Consider the following 19909-nt stretch of genomic DNA (forward strand, 5'->3'; position numbering starts at 1 on the left):
GTGGACAATGTAATCAGATTGTTTTCATTGTTATTTTATTTCTCTAAATGTAAGGCAATTATTTTTAAAAGAGTTATCTTGATTGCCAGGAGGTGGTGGGTGCCTTTAATCCCAGCACCTGGGAGGCAGAGGCAGGCAGATCTCTGTGACTTCTTGGCCAGCCTGGTCTACACAGTGAGTTCCAAGAAAGCCAAGGTTACACAGAAAAACCCTGTCTCGAGGGGGGAAAAAAAGAATTATCTTGAGGTGGAACAGGCTAACATCACAAAACTGAGTGAACTTGCACTCAGCATCCCTTCCACCATTTTCTCTAGTCATTGTTCCTGACAGTAAAGCTAAAAAGAAATCTCCCAAAAGCCCTTGGAGGAAAATTCATGCAAGATTTACAAGGCAAAAGTAAACCAGAATGTGTGTCCTGTTACTCAGCTATTTTCAGGTGGTGTGTTTACATAGAGAGGTCCCTTTTTGTTTTGTTTTGTTTTGACATCTCAGTTGTATATTAGTAATTCCTTGTCTCTGTTCCTAGAATACAGCAAGAGCATATCCTGGCTTCATCAACTCCAATGGTAGATACTCTCATTGTCGTTGAAGGAAAATATCCCTGTGAGGCTACTACGCTTTGCTGAGAGTCAATTCTGGAGACTTACACTTGAGCCCACTCCTCCAAACCTAATAGCTTTACAAGAAAAGGATGGTAGCTTCAAAACTCTCAATATCATTCTTCCTTCCCTTCTAATGCCCAGTACAGTTTGAGTCCTACAAGTTATTAAAGATATAAAAAAGAGAAATTGCATATTATCAACTTTAAAAGTAATATGTATCAAATAATTCTATAACACAGTTCATTGAGGGTACTAAACATGAATATTTACACAGGAAAAAGGAATCATTAAATAACACTAAAACATTCTTGTGGTAGCTGGGCAGTGGTGGTGCACAGCTTTAATCCCATCACTCGGGAGGCAAGGGCACATGGATCTCTGTGAGTTTGAAGCCAGCATAGTCTATAAAGTGAATCAAGGACAGGCAAGGCTATTACAGAGAAACCCTGCATCCAAAGACAAAACAAAAACAAACACAAATGCCTGTGGTTATCTCTGTTGGTAAACTTTATATAATAAACTTTAGTACTGCTTAGCTGTTTTCTCTAATATTTCTTTTTTAAGAACAAAACTTTTATCCCCCTCCTCACCATTTCAAACAAAGGAACAAAATCCCCCGAAAAGGAAAAAAAAAATCTAAACGTATTTTGGAATGTTACAATTAAGACAAACTAAAGGTGCTGAATGCAACACCATAACTCATTTTGTATTGCACCCCTGAAAGAAAAGCAGTGTTCCCCATAACCCCAGAAACCAACATCCATATACTCCAATGGCACAGACACCCTGCTGCTCTCTGCTAGACAAAGGGCAGCTATCTTAGGAACTAAACATGAGGTGAGGCAAGGCAGGGCCGCAGCTGTTGGAAAGTTTCTGTGTTGACAAGAGCAGAAGCACATCCTTTACAACTGACTAGAGTAAAACAGAACGCAAGTGTCTTTCTTTACCCAGAGGTTAATGGGATTTTAGAGAAGGCAAAATTCACTGGATGCCTTTAAGAGACTCCTTCCAAGACCGTGTCCTCTTAAGTAACATGTGTCTGGGTTCTTGTTTAGCTCCACATTTGCTCTGTCCATGAGCTCTATTACTTAGTTTCAAACCAACAGCAGACAGGACCAAAACAAGGACTTCTTTATTCACAAGCAGAAATAGCCATGAAGTGCACCGCATACACAATTTTGAGACAGATACTCTTTTCTTAAACTGTTACTATTCTTACCACCTTTTAGTAGAATTAAATCAGTATTATATGCCTATTAGTTTTATAAAACTACATTTGAAAAGTCTTTTGGTACTAGTTCCTCTAAATTACATCCCTTAATGACATAATTTTACTTTTAGTATACTCTAATTTTGGTTGGGTCTTTTATGGTTATTGTTCCGTGAGTTAAGAAACCTGTGGCTATCCCTAAGTCACAAAAGATATTCATGTGTGATTCTTCAAAACAAAACCCATTTAAACTATTCCATGTATGTCTATGACTAAGCTCAGTTTCATTTCTGGGAGATGTATTGAGGTCACAGCTCACTTTTTTCATATGAAAATTCAGCTATTCTGTACATCTACCAAAAAGTCCTTCCTTGATTGCTTTGCCGTGTTTGTCAAAAATCACGGAATCAGATAGTATTAACCTACTTTAGGTTCTCTCGCATTCTAATCACTTATTTGATTAGTGGCTACTTCCTATAGTAAACCTTGTATACCTTTATAAAACTTAAGCCTCAATGAAAGCACGGAAACAAAGTTCAATGCTAGCTATAAATGGGATCCACCAGTGCTCAGAGAACACAAAGGGCTATGGTACAAAACACTGTAAAAGCCAGAGGTCAAACAAGACTGCTGTGCAACAGTGTACTTCTGTACAGAACAGCTGTGGTTACCTGGTAAGATCAAGCCAGTCAACATTCCATCATGAATGGGGAGGGGCACAGGAGGCCCCACTCCTAGCTGAGGACTACTGGTAGTCTCTGGTTTCTGGGAGAAGTCAATGTTCTACAGGGGTGTGACACTGGTGTGTTCACTTGACCCATTAGATGGCCTCAACCCTTTAGGGGTCACTTTAAAAAAACGAGAGAAAGAAGGAAGGAATGAGAAAGGGAGAGAGGGAGGGAGGAGAGAAGGGAGAGGGGGGGAGGGAGGGAGAGAGAGAGGGAGAGAGAGAGGGCGGAGGAATAAAGATACGGAGAAAAAGAAGAAAGGAGGGAAAGAAAAAAGAACAAGTTAGGAGGGAATTAACTACAGTGTGAATAAATGTTTTTTAAAAACATTGTATACATGTGGAAAAGAATAAAAATATTTTTAAAAATTAAGCTCAAATGAGTTAGACCAACATGAGTCTAAGACAACCCTCAAGAAACTATTTAAATAATTATATCACAGCTTGAAAAAAAACTCCATAATTAATACTCCATCAAGAGCAAAGTCTACTTCTTCATACACAAAAACAAAACAAAAACAAACAAAAGAACCCTGGAAGATTACATCATCTGAAATTGTTGGAAAATATTTTTTCCAATTTTGCTGTAAAATTTGCTGTTAGTTCTGAATCATCTAATAATATCACTATCAGATGCTTTCAAGTAATTCTCTAATTTATAGATGGGACAATGAACCAAATAGTGGTTTTTTGTTTTGTTGGTTTTTCAAAACAGGGTTTCTCTGTGTAGCTTTGACTGGCCTAGACTCACTTTGTAGACCAGGCTGTCCTGGAACTCACAGTGATCTGCCTACCTCGGCCTCCCTGAGTGCTAAGATTAAAGGCATGCACCATCACGCATGGCTCCAGTGTTTTTAAAGAAATGAAAATGACCAACAGACATTTTAAAAAGTACTCAACATCCTTAGCCATCAGGGAAATGCAAATTAAAACTACTTTGAGATTACATCTCACCCCAAAGATAATGTTATCAAGAAAACAAAGGACAACAAACTAAGGACATGGGTGACACTACTGGTCTGAATGTGGATTACTGCTACTGGGAGTGTAAACAAGTGAAGCCACTATGCAAAACAGTGTGGAGGCTTCTCAAAACAAAACAAAAATAGCACTACTAAACCAGGGAGTGACGGTGCATTCCTTTAATCCCAGCACTTAGGAGGCAGAGGCAGGCAAGCTCCAGGACAGCCAAGGCTACACAGAAAAACCCTGTCTCAAAAATAAAAATAAAATAATAGAGGGAAATATGAGAGAACGGGGAAATAGAAGGATCCAGAGAGTCCTAGAAACCCACAAGAAAAACATTATGGGCGGACCTGAACCCAGGGCGGTCTGCTCAACCTACTGCACCAACCAAAGACAACACATGCAGTAAACATTGAACCCATACTCAGAACTAGCCAGTGGACAGGACATTCTCGACAGCTGCAGGAGAGCAGGGACTGACTCTGACATGAACTCTGTTGCCGAAGTTTGACCACTTCCCCTTGGCGGGGAGGCCTGCTGGCACTCAGATAGGGGACAAGCAGGCTACCAGGAAGGGACTTGACAGGCTGTGACCTTATGGTGAGGAAAAAGGTCCCCTTCTGTCATAGACCTAGGGAAGAGGAAAAGGGTGAAAGACCAAGGGAGGGAGGAACGGGAAATTAAAAGGGGATAACAATTTAGATGTAATCTGAATAAACAAATAAAATAAAAATTTTAAATCCTCAAAAAAAAATAATAAAAATAGAAATAGAACTACCTGTGGCTCAGCTCTATCACTCCTGTAAGTCTATTCAAAGGACTCTATGTCCCAGATTCTGGCACACTTGTGTTTATTGCTGCTCTATCCATAATAGCAAGGAGATGGAACCAGTGTCAGTGAGCATCAACAGGTAGATGGATAATTAAAGTGTGATACTGAGCCCAGTGCAGTGGCACTGGCCTTTAATCCCAGCCTCTGTAGGCAGAAGCAGGAGAATCTCTGAATTTGAAGCCAGCCTGGTGTACAAAGCGAGTTCCAGGACAGCGCTAGGTGGGCTACCTAGAGAAACCCTGTCTTGAAAACCCCAAGAAGAAGAAAGAAGAAAGAAGGAGGAGAAGGAGGAGGAGGAGGAGGAGGAGGAGGAGGAGGAGGAGGAGGAGGAGGAGGAGGAGGAGAAGAAGAAGAAGAAGAAGAAGAAGAAGAAGAAGAAGAAGAAGAAGAAGAGGAAGAGGAAGAGGAAGAGGAAGAGGAAGAGAACAGACTCTGCAGAAAAATAGATGGACCTAGAAAATATTAAGTGGGAAAACTCAGAAGACACATGACACACGTTTTCTCTCTTATTGGATCTTAGTCTTTAAAAATAAGAGTAGATCATGAAATTAGAAGGAAGACCACAAGACAGAACTGATTTTGAGGAAGTTGGGGGTCAAATACATGGATGAGCAAAAAGGACAAGGGGCAAAAACAAATTATGTATGAAAATAGCAAAATTTAAACTAACACTTTGTATACTAACTTAAATAAGTAATTCTGAATGAAAGTTGAAGTGAGAAAATGGTATACAACTTACCTAATAAAATAAATTACATCATTTTATATAAAGACATTAAAAAGCCATGTGTCTATTTTTAAAATGTACTTGGATAAATAGTTTCTTGATAGTAAGCTTTAGAAATGTTCCTTTCAAGCTTAATGTGGAAAGAAAAAAAAAAGAAACAACTTGTGAAAGAAAAAGATCCAAAGTGGGCACATTATACATGCATTCAAATGTGCATAGTAGAATCCTCTATTACCACTACTATCCTTTAAAACAATCAGATAACTTAAACTGTCAAACCCTTAATTTTCAATGAATGCACAGAACTGAGAGTAACTCTAAACTCTAAGATTTACAATGTATTCTAACTTCCAGCTTTTTGAAGCAAAAATATTCAGACCTTCCCAGAATAATCCTGTAATATATAAACAAACAACCTCAAACAATTGAAGAAAATAAAATTGGGATATTTATTGTCTTCTTTACAGATAGCATTGTAAATCATTAAAAATTGTTATTGTATTCTTTCCAAATGACTGGCCTTAAAAATCAAATTGATATGAGATAAAATTCAGTTTTAAGATCTGCAAAACACATATCAAAGACATTTTTTTTTGCCATTAACAATTAGAAACTGATGGCCCAGTTTAAGTAAAATCTGACATTTACAAATTGAATACTTAAGGTAACAAATAAAAAACATTAATCAGAACAACTATAGACAAAGCTTATTATTTGTATATTTCCAGGTTCATTACTATAGTTGCATTTCCAGAGTACCAAGAACTCTCAGATCCAAAATGAAATGATGGAATTTGGCCAGCACTTTTTATCCCACTTTTATTTAATATGCACTACATGCACATGATGCAGGTAGGGAAAGAGTTTTTAAAATCCATGCATAAAGGACAAGACAGACTGGTACTATGCCAAACGTGCACTGAATCAATTAGGATGTTGTTCAAAGTTCCTTATATTTAATGATTTCCATGAAAATAAGTGCAGCACAGTGTACACAGGTCCAAATATCCTCTTCACTTAGTTTCCTGAGCTTTCTTTGCATTCTGTTTTTCTTTTGCCTAAAAATTAAAGATAGCATATTACAAACTCCTCAAAGATTGTTTTAGATCATACTAAAATAAAATGTGTCCAATAATATTCACACGGCATAAGGACTGTGTACAGTTCATACTACCAGAGCTGGGTGGTAGGACTGTAGTCCTAGGTACCGGGGATGGTGATACCAGAGACCAGCCTGGCAACACAGAAGGGAAGGGTATTAATGAGTAAACAAACACTGAGTGTGCGCTGAGACGCTGACAGCATGGCAGTTTATACTTGAGACTTGCAACAGCTTTTGTTGAATCCGTCTCTGGGTAGAGATAACCATTTTTGATTTACAGAAAATGAAATGTACTAGTTATAATAATAAAATATACTCATTCTACAAAGCCAAACTCTTACCATACAAATTCCAAAAGTACAATATTTGTCCATTTCTTATTCAAAGTAAGTCTAAAAAATTCTTTACACTTTGATTATATTAGAATAAATGAATTTAACAGTTTTGGTGAGATTAATAAAATATCACTAAAAGAATAAATATCAGTGGTATCAGTAAGTTTATTCAATCTAAATGTTTTTCAACATGTCATTTGACCTCATAATTACACAGCTTAAACACAATGGTTCTATTTGTTCTTTAGTAAAGAACCCAAAGCTCAAAAACATTATCAAAATTGACCATAGTGAAGTTTTCAACAGATGTCAAAGACACTTGTTCTCCAGCAGTGCTTTTCAACATATATGCCAACTAGGGTCCCTATTTAAATGTAGCATGATGATTCGGTAATAAAACAAATCTTAGGTGACACCAATGCTGCTGCTCTTTGAAAAGGAAGCAATAAATTAGAATTCTGTATTAAACAATTAAAAATAGTATAATTAGAACAATTACAACCTTTTATGGTGTACTAGGTAACCATTTTGCAGCAGTATGATAAAACTGAGAGCTATGCATCAGACCTAATGGACATGGTGGCACAGGCCTATAACCTCACCTACTTGAGAGGCAGAATGGCTAATTCAAGCTCAGCGTGACAGAATGGGTAAAAATAGCTGGATGCAGCTCAGTGGTGGGAGTGCTTTGCTAACCTGTGGAAAGCACTCAGATTCGGGGAAAATGAAGAAGAAAAAGAAAAATCACAGAAAATCAAGAGCAAATTATTATTTTAAAAAAATGTATGCTTAAAATACAGGCATTATCTAAAGCCTAACTACAGCACAAAATACAACATTAGCTGCCTATATGAACATTTTTAATCAGCAGATATAATTTTGAATTTAATATGTATACCCAACGCTACATAAAATTTCATTTCTTTTTTCATTTGGTTATTCATTTTTGAGACACAGTTTCCTAGCCCAAGGCGGTTCTATGGCTCACAATCTTCCTGCCTAGGCTTCATAAGCGCTAAGATTACAGACATGCACCACCCCCCCAGCAAAGCTTCCTACACAACTGAATTTTAGGCATAATGAGGAAAAAAGTTTTCACTATTTTGCTATTGGTCTCTGAATATAGTTTACTAAAATTAACAAATTTTGTGATCACTGTTCTATTTTTTTATTTAAGAGACGGAAAAAAAAAGTTTTAAGGGTTAGCTACTTATTAGCAATTGAGTCAAAAGTCAAAATTCAATACTGTAAAATCATTTGGATCCTTCTAGCAGCTATATTCATGACTTTACATAATAGGTGTTAGATGTTTAAAACATTGAAATAGTTTTTAACAAGCTGGAATAGATGATTTAGAACTACGTATTCATATATGTGTGCATACGTGCATATATATATATATATATACATATATATATGCTGAAATAAAAAGTTTTACAATATTGTAAGTATAGAAGACTCACAAATAGAATATATTTCAGGGAACAGATTTATTATATGGTACAATAAGTTTTACAACTATTTTTAGATTACCTCCTGAGCAATTTATAGCAATGTATGGAACTCTAATAACAAAACTATGAAATCTTAGTATATGTCATTTATAGTCATAGGACCAAAGGAAAATCAAAGTCTTCTATTTTGTTTATTATTCAATAAAACAAAAAGACTTTTGTCAACTACTTTCACCATAGGCTATAGATAACTGTCTCAGCCAAAATCCAACTTTAAATAGTCTTCGCACATATCACCACTAAAGTGACACATCTTTTGTCTTGTCCCTCCTACCCACCTTCACACTCTAATAGCTGTTTTTCCCTGGGGGAGGGGGAAGAGGTAAGAAACCCACAAACTAAATTCCATACATTCCAAATTTGAATCCAATTCTAGATTCTATACATATTTTTTCTTTATGATTAACAAATACCATGGTAGCTCTTTTTATTGTATATAATTTTAAAAGCTGATCTTAATCTATTTTACCTTTTTCTCAGGTAATTTACTATTTTTAACATGCACATTTATTAGCAGAGAGTTTCAATGTGGTATTAAAACTTGTTTTAGTTTTTCTTTTTTTCAAAAAAGGATGTCAAAAATACATTTGCTCTAAGAAAATTATTCAGTAGCTACTCTGTTTGTCCAGAACTTTTAGCATGACTTTGTGCTGACACTAATCGCATGACACTGCTCAGCACACTGTAATTGTTTCACTCTTTCCCAAACCATGCCACGAGTTTGCTAAGAAAACTTATGTATCATAACAAAATGTCTAGAATATAACTGCAGCTAGACAAATGAGATGAACAATTTAAAACATTTCAACCAAGTGTTAGATTTGAATACCCTCAAAACCTAGAAGTTAGCACTGTACATACAGAAAGAATAAATATACACATTGCTTGCAAAGTATTCCCAAGAAATAGATAAACTAGATAGTATGATAGCTTCCTTCCTTAAAAATTTTGCAAAAAAAAAAAAAAAAAGACGAGCAGAGCTGGCGTTACACTAATATTACATGTTCATATACTGCCACCTTGTGTCCAAAACAATGTGACCTATGTAACTATGGTTCTAATGCAAAGATGTTCTCTAAGCTCTCAAAAAATTAAAAATCATCATCATCATCTGGGGAATATACTGTCAATAATTTTTTTTTAAAAAATCATACAAAAAAGTCCTAATCTATACAGAAACACTATATTTGAAAACAAACTATGAAGAAAAATTTGCATTACATAAAATGATCATTTGTCCATAGGTCCCGATAAGAAATTTTGTCAGAAAGACTTTGAACTGTGAATCTACTTGCCTCCAGCTCCAAGTACTAGGATTACAGGTATGCACCACCACATCTAGCTCTATTTAATATTTTAAGAATAGAAATAGCTCATGGTGTTTCAAAGAATACTATATCTAGATACCCTGTTAACAGTCAATTCTTAGGACTTGCTGTTAATAAAGACTGAAAATCAGTTTCTCATTTTAGAATACCCTGGGGAGCATGAGCAGAAAAACCTATGTGGAAAGCAGAAAAGTTACCAATCTACATTAAGTTTGTGTTTAATGCTAAAAAGTGGGTTGTATGTTTCAGGTAATAAGGTAAACACAAATGTATTATGAATTCAAAACTCAGTATTATTTTAAATTTATAATATGAAATATCTGGGACAAAATGTATCTTTGCTTTGTATACTTTAAAATCAATAAGAAAAATATACCTACCATGTATTCTTGTCTTTAAATTAATGGTCCAAATTTTTATTTGCCTAGTAGTGTCTTCTCAAAGTGTTTCTCAAAATGTGGTACACAGATCAGTTGCATTAGAATCACTTGGGGAACTTATTAAAGATTCCTTCCCCTACATGAGAATATCTGGGGAGGGGCCAGGTAACACGTAATTTAAAGAGCATCCAGAGATGGTCATTTTCAGAAATGCTGGTTTACAAGAGAAACTTACAAACAATTTAACTGTAATTCACTTACTACACAAATATTTTATAAGTGCCTAACACTGAAAAATTAAATCCTAGAAATCAGAAGTTTCCACTTATTTATGTTAGTTATCCCTCAGTGGGAAGAACTCTAGATTAGGAATAAGAAAACCTATTTGCTACCCAACCTATTCTTTTATCCCCCATCAGTGTCCCTTCTAGTTCTAAATTCTATGATATCAATGCAAAATTTTAGAAAATTAGCCAAAAAAAAAAAAATCTATTTCTTCAGTTATTAACACTGAAAAGAAATTTTGTTCAAAGAAAGGAATAGTGTTTTTAATGCAAAACAACCTGAGTTCTAGACACTAAGGATTATGGGACGCTAAAGTAGTGGGGCAATACTTTGCTTTAAAGTATCAGCCTATGCTACTTCTCTTAGAACATAAAAGGCACTAGGCAAAAGAATAAAACTACAAAATGCAAAACACTAGGCAAAAGAATAAAACTACATAAGCTTCAAGAAACTTTATCTCCATTTATGCCTAAAGCAATATATTGGGGGAGAATCTAATCTGAGTCTCAGTAGTCACCAATGAATACTTACCTTTTCTACAAGTGGAATTAACTGCTGGTGTTCTGCTAAGGTCTTTAACAATTCCATAATGAAAGGCAGATAGTTATGCTTCCTTCTGATATTTTCAATCTGAAAATAAAACACATTTTCAACTGTATTATCTTCTTGCATCCAACTTAAAATCTTCTATTCTCTTAACAGTATTAAAAATAATTTTATTATCTCTCTAGATAATAAAGTCCAACAAAACATGTAGTAATAAGCATTTCTAGGCATAAGAAAGCTGTTTTCCCTCAGCTTAGTGAACAGGTTTTTTAAAGCCCACTCTAGACAATCTGCTTTTGAGGGGGAGAAAAAGGAGCCTATTCCAAGGACATTTATAAAAACATAAGCTGTTGAAAACAAACTTAGGAAGGTCTACAAGATAAACACCCCTGCTACTGTAACTACATAACTACTAAAGCAAAGCCTAAACAGACCAGCTTTAGCTTTTGAAGTTTAACAAATTTTCTTGGGGATTGTTTTCTTTTAATTAGTGAGAGTAGATGGTTAAGAGGGAAAAAGTCTGTGCTTCATTGAAAAGCTAGTGAAGAGTCTCCCAAATAGGTGCCTCTTGCCTTATATGGTCACTGAGCTATTATACATTCCATCAGGTAGATATTCAAATGACTGCTCCTTTCCCATAGTTAAAGTTTCTATCATTTGTAAGTCACTTCATCACTCCCTCATATGAATTAGAATTTATAATTTCGTTTAAACTAAATGTGATTTGTTAAAGGTGCTTACAATTAAGTCACGGGGAGTTTGTATACCTTTTTAGTTTATGTGATATGGAAAATAATGGTTGAAGCTATCATCTCATACTTTCCTGTACCCATAAACTTGGCCATTTCTTTTTCTGCTTTTAAAGTACTCTAGAAGCCTACTCACCTCTCACTTGAAAAAAATCATACTATGGGTTCAGTTATGGCCCACTTATTTTATTTAATCTTTAATAGTCATTTGTTGGCTGTTAAGTTCAACATTTGTTGGCTGTGACATTATGCTGACATAAGTGAGCAAAACAACAAAAATACAGTCCTTACCTTCAAGCTTCATATGAAAAAGGAAACTTGTACTACTATAACCATATGACAGACATCCTAAGGTACATAACCATAGGTGTGCAATACCTAAATCCTCCTTCCACTCTCAGCTTACTAGAGATGATAAGTGAAGGATAGCAAAGTTGCATGCCTGTTTGTTATAGCTAAAAAAAAATTAAATAAGGATTCTTAAAAACCTAAGAATTCTAAGGCAAAATTCAAGTCATTTTAAGGCATAGTGATTTCACTGTACATTTAAAATGGAATATATACTAAGCAATAAAAGAGACTATTTAAAAACCTAACTTGTTATTACAGTAATCACGCACACACACAGACACACACACACACACACACATAAATGGAATATTGAGATCCATTACTTTTTACACTAAGTAATAATTAAGAAATTAATTTAAGCATTTTTAAGTGTTATTATTACTATTCATGAAGCAAATAAGTAAAGTTCAGAAGAACCAAAATTTTCACAAGAAATATAATTTCTGCTTTCGGTGGAAAGCCTTTTTAATAGTAAGCAAGTATTAATATGAATTCACCTTGCATTATAAACAAAAGAGTACTTCTTAACCTGAAAAAGGCCTACAACAAGCAGATAGGCAAGCACCTAGTGCTTTTTAAATACAATTTTCAGCTAGTCTGCAGTGGCAGGGATCTGTCATCTCAGCAGATTTACCACTGGTTCAAGGCTAGTGTCCTTTATACATAGGGAGTTACAGGCCAGGATGGCTACATAGCCAGGCTACATTGAGACAAAAACAAACAACAAACCTCTCCACAATTAATTAATTAATTTTCTGCTATAGAAACTCAGGACTTTTGCAAAACTGACTGCAAGTCTTGATCAGACACTATATAAAAGGAGAGCCTGAAGCACATCACACTGCACAGCACAAAGCTGTCACAGCCTACAGACAGGAAGTCCTGGTTGTCCCTCACAGTCACAAGTAGGAAGCCCTTGACTTCAAACAGTAGGTATAGTAAACTGAGACATCTAATATGGTAAAAACCTGTTCATAATACAATTTAAATGTGAAACTCCATCAAGTACCAGACTATTAATAAATACATTATTCTGAAAGCTCACCAATGATGTGAGGGAAAGCAGTCGATCATTCAACACACCTTCATCTCAAAATTTACTAAAATATTAAAGTAGCCTATTTTTAGAAACATACCTTATATCTCTTTAACTTTTGTACTTCTTCTTCAATAAGCATCTGGTTTCTGGCAACTTCTGACTGAATAGCACTTAACATAGTACTACTCTGATCTGTATCCATAGGTTCCTCCTTAGGGAGAAAAAAAAGAAACAGTACCCTAATGACTGTGACTTAAGTCATGATAACATTTAAATGACTAATTGATATAATTATTTTCTAATTCAACTTAATGTTGGCAAGAGTATCAGCCCAATAAGAAAAAAAATTGAAGCCTTAATATACCTTACATATTTCTATGTTCTACATGACTTTTTCACCCACTACCAATATCCTAATATAGTATACTGTTACAGTCTATTAAATTACAAAATAAATTTGCTTAAACGGTCTTTAAAATGGGATCAAATTTAAAAGACTTTCTCAACCATTAGCTCTCTTTTCCAACCATATTACAATGGTAAAAAGGTAGTCATTAAGATTAGTAAAGAGTACATGTACATTTAAATATATCCAATTAACTCCTACAGAAATACTCTCTTGCTTAATTATACAGTAAGAGAAAAGAGCTAAAATAACTCATTACTAGCATTTAGGACCTGTTATGTTAGTCTTTAAGTGTTATGTAAATTTAATTCTTATGACAATATTTTATGGTGAACACTATAATCCTCATGTTACATTAAGAAACTGAGAAAAGCTGGGCTCAGTGGTGCACCCCTGTAATCCCATCACTCGGGGAGGCAGAGGCAGGCGGATCTCTGTGAGTTTGAGGCCAGTCTGGTCTACAAAGTGAGTTCAGGACAGCCAGGGCTACACAGAGAAAATTTTATACTTAAAAGCCACAGGGAATGCAAAGAAGGCAAGAGTGTTTCCAGCTGAAGCATGATGACCTGTGTTCAGATACCGCAGATACACACAGTCCTATAACACTGGTGCTATAAGGGGTCAAAGGCAGGAAAACTGTTGGGACCTGCTGGCCAGCTGCCTAGCTGCACGTTTAGCAAGAGACTCAAAGGAGTAAGGCAGAGTGTGACAGGACAGGACACTAGCTACCCTCCTCCAGCTTCCAAACACAGCCCTCCTGCCAGCCCCCCCACTAGATCACACAGCCAAGGGCATGTGTGCGCACGAATATATACGTACAATATGGCCACAAACCTCTGCAAGTTGTCTTTGTAACTCTGCTATCTTCTGTTCATATACCATTTTTCTGTCAGATACAATGGCCATTAAATTAAATCGAATTTCTCCTTCACTATACCTACAAAAAAGTTTACAATATAATAAAAATTATAAAACCATTAGTATTAAGATAATTCATTATTATTACTACATAATGAAGGAAATAAAACTATCACTAGGCAGACAATAAAAGTTGGCATTTTAATAAGGTTTTGTCTTAGAAGGAGTATAATGTAGCAAAAGTTTATCTAAATTTCTTCAATTGCAAGTATTTTTAAGTGGTCTATATTACTATGAATTTCACTTAATACACTAGAAAGTAATATATGTTTTCATCACTCTTCCTTATAAGAAACAGGATATTAGTACTTAAGATCTCAGAGAAAAGAATTAAACCAAGAGTTTACATTTGTTATATTCTACTGGTGACACTAAACATTTTTTCCAAGTAATAAGGTAGTATATGTATTTCTCTCTTTAAATTTTATAAGCTGTTTCATGATTCAAGCAAAAAATTCAACAGCTGATATTTTCCTAAACTATGCATAGAGGAGTTATGTCTAGCACTGATACAGGCAAAGTATGGGAAGGAAAGGAAGGTTTTCACATTATACTCTTAATTGGCAAAAATGTTGACAGCAACAGACTGATGAGAAACCACTAACAATACAAAGAATATACAAAAAGGAAAAATTCTAAAGACAAAAAAAATTCTAGAGAAAAAAATATTCCAGTAACTGGCAATATTGGAATAATTTCTGGAAACAGAAAATAGAAAAGCAGAAAGAATTAACAGAAAAACAACAACAAAAATTTTGAAGGCCAGAGTTAAACAATACTAATTATATTAAACATATAATATATTTTGTATGCAATTTCATCAATTATATTGGATAAAATGATCTCAATACATTAAAAGATTGACAAGATAGATTAGAAAATATCAGTTAAATATTTAATGCTTACAAAAAATTCATTTCAAATATGTCATTAGGCAAACTGTAAAAAGGACTGGAAAAGATTTCTTCTAATCTAAATAAATAAAATAAAGGGGCTATACTACTAGACAAACTTCATTCATGGCAAAAACACTACAAAATCATACATTATATGTTGATTAAGAGTATCAATCCCTAAAGATAAACACTGATCATAATATGCAGGCACTAAACTAAAATAGAAGACGAAAAGCAAAATTAAGAAAACTTAAAAGAGAAATTTAAAGCTTTAAGTAAAGAAATTTAAATTTAAAAATTTAAGGATAAATTAAAAATGTATCCTCTTTTACAGATCATATGTTTGTGTATGCAGAAAATATTATAGAGTATGTGTGTTCACTTAGTTTGTAAAATGCAAAACAAAGAAGAAAAAAGTCAATTCTCATTCTGTTAATTAGCAAGACTACATAGAAATCAAAACTTAAAGCATAATACTATTTATAACACCACTCAAAAATATGAAATGCTTAGGTAATTCAGAAAAAACAAATACAGGAGTTATATACTGAAAACTACAAGATGCTGATGAAAGAAATCAAGACCTAAATGAATGAATATACTATGGTCATGGATTGAAAAGCTCAACAGAAATTGTTAAAAAAAAAATTTTTTTTAAAAACTTTTGTAACCATGACAGAAAAATATGCTAACATGTACTTGAGAAACAAAATAACTATAATAGCTAAAATAAATTTTGAAGAAAGAAATGGAAGCATGAAGCACTAGTCATGGGCTTCAGGGCACACAGTTACGGTGATCAAGCATGTCTGTGTAGTACTGAAGGAGGCAAAACAGATGAAGAAAAAAAACTGATTGCAGAAACAGAATCACACAAACATGCCAAATGACACACAACCTTTTAACAGCACAGAAGGAATTCAGTGAAGGACAGATAGCCTTTCCCAAACTGGTGATGGAGAAAGTATACGCACAAGCAAAGAAAAAAGTCCTTAAACCTGAACACCTCACCATACACAAAATTATGTCAAAATAGATCACAGAGTTAAATTAAAGACAGTAAACTATAAACCTCTTGGGGAGCGGGTGAGAATGGAATCTAGGGCCTTGCAAAGAACTCTTAAACTTGACAAAAAATACACCACAATTAATAGTGGGAAATATTGAAATGGAACTTGACCAGAATTAAAGACTTTCTTTCAATGAGTGAATAGGTTAAAAAAAAAAATCCAATTTTTAATACTACAGAATACTAGCTATTAATAAAAACTGAACTGTTGTTGGAGATATACTTCAGTGGCTGAGTACTGGCTTAGTGTGCATGAGGTCCTGAGTTGGATCCCTAGCACAACAAAACAACAAAGCCTCTAAAGTATTATGTTGAATAAAGAGACCTAATGTAAAAAGATGGCAAAATTAATGATTCCATTTAAAAATGTGAAAATATAAGACCAAGGATTAAGGTGCAAGTAGAGGACAGTGAGTGCCAGGGGAAGGAACTGGCTATGGGTAGAAAGGACAGCATGAAGAATCCTAAGTTGAGTTGGAATTTTGCTGGGTCTTAGGTGTGATATTATAGTGTAGCTTTGTGAGATTAAAAGGTAAACAGTACACATAAACTATTACTTTCTACAAATGATTATGTGTATATATAATTATTTCAACCTAACTTCATTTTGACAATCCTCAATACCAAAACTATTTAGCAGTATTAAACAGTTCTTTTAAGGCTGGTGCTGTAATTCAGTGGTAGCTCACTTGCCTAGCATACCTAAAACCCTAGGTTTAATGCCCTGCACTACGAAATCAGCAAAAAACTGAAATAAAAGTAAAGAAACAAACAAAAAACGAAAATCTTCACTTAATAGAAATCAATGTATTTTCTTGTCGTATCACTAAATAAAATTTCTGAAATACATTTCCTGAATACATTAATTCAATCAAGAATAGGTCAGATGTTTAACTTAATAACATTAAAGAATTAAACTTTTTTTCAATAAAGAAAACTTAAAAAACGACATTTGTGGAGAATTACTTTTGAATCCGTTTCTCTATTACTGGCCTCACTGCACTAATCCAGTCGTCTTGATTGCATACACCTAGAAGGAAATGTTAAACAGTTAAAACAAAAATAGAAAGGCCATCATTAACATTCTCTCAAAGTTTTAATCAAGAATATTGAGTTCAGGAATTATACATGTGTATATGTGTGTTTTAAATATCTCAGTATATAACCTACTCTGTCTGAAATATGTAATCCTGATACAGGCTTCCCAGAGCTCAAATTGTAGCTATGAGCCATCCTATATCTTGTCCATTCTTTTTTTTTTTTTTTTTTTGGTTAATTCTTTTTAGTGTAATTAAGCTCCAATTCTTATTTTCTGATAACAGAAGAATACTATCATTTGTACTGTCATATTACTGTTTAACATGCCATGTTATCATGCAACAGACATGCATAGTAGACACTAAAATATTTGAGGAAGTAAGGAATGAATTAGGAAGATAACCCACTTAAACATATAACCATGAGATAAAGATAATTACACTCAGCAACAGAGTGCTTGCCTAACACATATGCAGCCCTGGGTATGTTCATTCTTTCATTCTCTCTCTTCTCTCACTCACTTGGCTTCCCTCCATCCCACCACACAAATTCTTTAAGCAATATTATAGGTTATCATATTTTATATATGACAAAACTAAAAAATTATGAATAAAACTTACACATTAGTGCTAAAATAAGGATTTAATCCCTATTGTCTGACTCTCCAAAAATGTGAAATAAAAAACTGATAAGGAGTCATAAAGAGTGAAAAGGATTAAAATATATCATATGCATGTATGGAAATGTCATCATGGATAAAAACTATTTTTTTACATTACTATACGCTAGGAAAAATTAAAACAAAATTGAAAGCCACCTATAATGCAAGAGCATTTAGTCAAAATGTCTTAATCTTCTTTTTCCCAGAAGGTACATCGTAACATTCAGCTGCACAATGAGCACGGCCATTCTTCACTGTCCACTACTGCCTTTTTATCTAACTATGTTAATGAACAAACGGGATGATCAGGCAGAAGTCAACAGAGGATATACAATGACCAAACTATCAAACTAGGAAAAACAGCTTCAACAACATTATTATTATTTTTCCCCTTTTGGTTTTTCAAGACAAGGTTTTTGTGTATGGCTGGCTGTCCAGGACTCCATCTGCAGATGAGACTAGCCTTGAACTCACAGAAATCCACTTGCCTCTGCTTCCCGAGAACTGGTATTAAAGGTGTGTGCCACCACCACCGGGCTCTATGAAATTATTTTAACAGCCAAAATCATAGATATTTTTATATACAAAGCTTCACTAGATGAATTATTAGTTATAAGTGTGAAAAATGATCAAAAATTACAAAGTTATAAACAAAACCAACTTATTTATTGCAGTGATGGGGAATGAGCCTAGGCCATCACACATGGTAGTTGAAAGTGCTACCACTGAGATGAATTTCTAGGCCTAATTATTTTATCAAAAGCATGTATTAGATTCAAATAAAGCTGGATTTATTTGAATAATAAATTTGGTTTGCTGAATTGCAATCTAATACAACAAAAGAAGAAATTTAATGAAGCCACAAAAACTAATTATAGTTCTTTTGTCAAAAGCTGGAATGTAGCTCAGTGGTAGCAGCCCTTGCCTACCACATACTGTAGGCCTGTGTGTGTGCATGTGTGCTCTCTCTCTCCCACCCCTCTCCCCTCACCCCACCCCCAACAAAAATTCTTGTTAGGTTATCATAAAAATGGCTTTTCCATTGTGGCATTTCCACATACACACAGCACTACACTTTGCTTCCATCTGCTGGTTTCCTACATTGTCCTACCTGAAGCCTCCTACTCACATCTGTTTTTTCCCCACTTCTGTTTTCTGGGCACATGTACTTGACAACCAACTCCCCTATGATCTTTTCCTCCCTTCTCATGTTTTCCATTACAAAAGTTTACATGACGTAATCTGCTGAGACAGAGACAGGAGGATCACAAATTCAAGGCCACTTTACTTACACAGAAGGCCATATATTGAAATAAATAAATTTACTAAATTTAATTAAAAATAAATTATGTGAGATGTTTTGAGAAAACACAGTCCCTTAGGAAAAACTTCCTAGGCTCCAAGTGATTTGTAGTGTAAGGACTTCCTATATGATCATCTCATTTTCATCAAGTGATCTGTACTGTAAGGACTTCCTATACGGTCATATCATTTTCATCAAGTGCTCAAGACCATGATATTACAGTACCTCAAAGCAGCTTTCATTCTCAGAATTTAAGAAGACCTATACCTAATAGGAAGGAGAATATAAAATCTATTTTTCCTTATCCAAAGTGAACTACCAGAACAGAAAGCAAATTACCTAAATCAATTGGTCCTTCTCTTAATCCATCTAATTCATACAGTCTTCCATTAACTGGAACATAACTGACAAAGTGAAAAGCATCTTCTTCTTTGGGAGATGTCTTTGTATCAAATTCAAACATCTGTTGTCTACAGTAGAGAAAAAAGAGTAAGAGCCAAAAAAAAAAGCAAATCCAAAAAAACAGGAGATAGAAAATTGCTACACACACATACACACACACACACACACACACACACACACACACACACACACTTTACCTGGCAAAACTGTTGTGCACTTGTCGGATCACATCTGAGTTGCTCAATGCCAACCCTTTCATCTAAAATAATTCAGAAAAGTAGCCCATTATAACAAGCACAATCACAAATATGTCATTTTAAGATTAAGAACACTACTCACAGCCGCATCAAAACTTTGGGAAAATTCTTTAAATTCTGATAATGTCTCTCCTAAGTGGACATCTTGATGGGTACAGTTCAGTAATACACTTACGATAGCCTGAGTGGCACAAGCATTATTAATTACCTATAAAATATAAAAAGGAAGAATAATGAGTTTGTTTTATTTTTTTGTTTGTTTGCTT

The 19909-nt window shown here is 34.6% G+C and overlaps 1 protein-coding gene across 5 annotated transcripts in view; it reads right to left on the reverse strand.

The window, feature by feature from the left end:
* Positions 1-5494: 5494 nt before the first annotated feature.
* UCHL5 (ubiquitin C-terminal hydrolase L5) overlaps positions 5495-19909 on the reverse strand; it is a 33430-nt gene continuing 19015 nt past the window's right edge. For 2 of the 5 annotated variants that reach the window (XM_084796451.1, XM_084796454.1), the window contains 8 exons: positions 19726-19851; positions 19584-19645; positions 19324-19454; positions 16949-17012; positions 13934-14036; positions 12791-12904; positions 10540-10638; positions 5495-6122 (listed from right to left, as the gene is read on the reverse strand). In XM_084796451.1, coding sequence (XP_084652577.1) covers positions 6078-6122; positions 10540-10638; positions 12791-12904; positions 13934-14036; positions 16949-17012; positions 19324-19454; positions 19584-19645; positions 19726-19851 — 744 coding nt within the window. In that variant the 3' untranslated portion in view covers positions 5495-6077. Of the gene's footprint in view, positions 6123-9722; positions 9874-10539; positions 10639-12790; positions 12905-13933; positions 14037-16948; positions 17013-19323; positions 19455-19583; positions 19646-19725; positions 19852-19909 lie in introns of those variants that run through there. The other 3 variants (XR_014782066.1, XM_084796452.1, XM_084796453.1) reach the window with 3 other exon arrangements.

The sequence above is a fragment of the Acomys minous genome, assembly GCF_964271855.1.
Source record: "Acomys minous genome assembly, chromosome: 1".
Classification (NCBI taxonomy): domain Eukaryota; kingdom Metazoa; phylum Chordata; class Mammalia; order Rodentia; family Muridae; genus Acomys; species Acomys minous.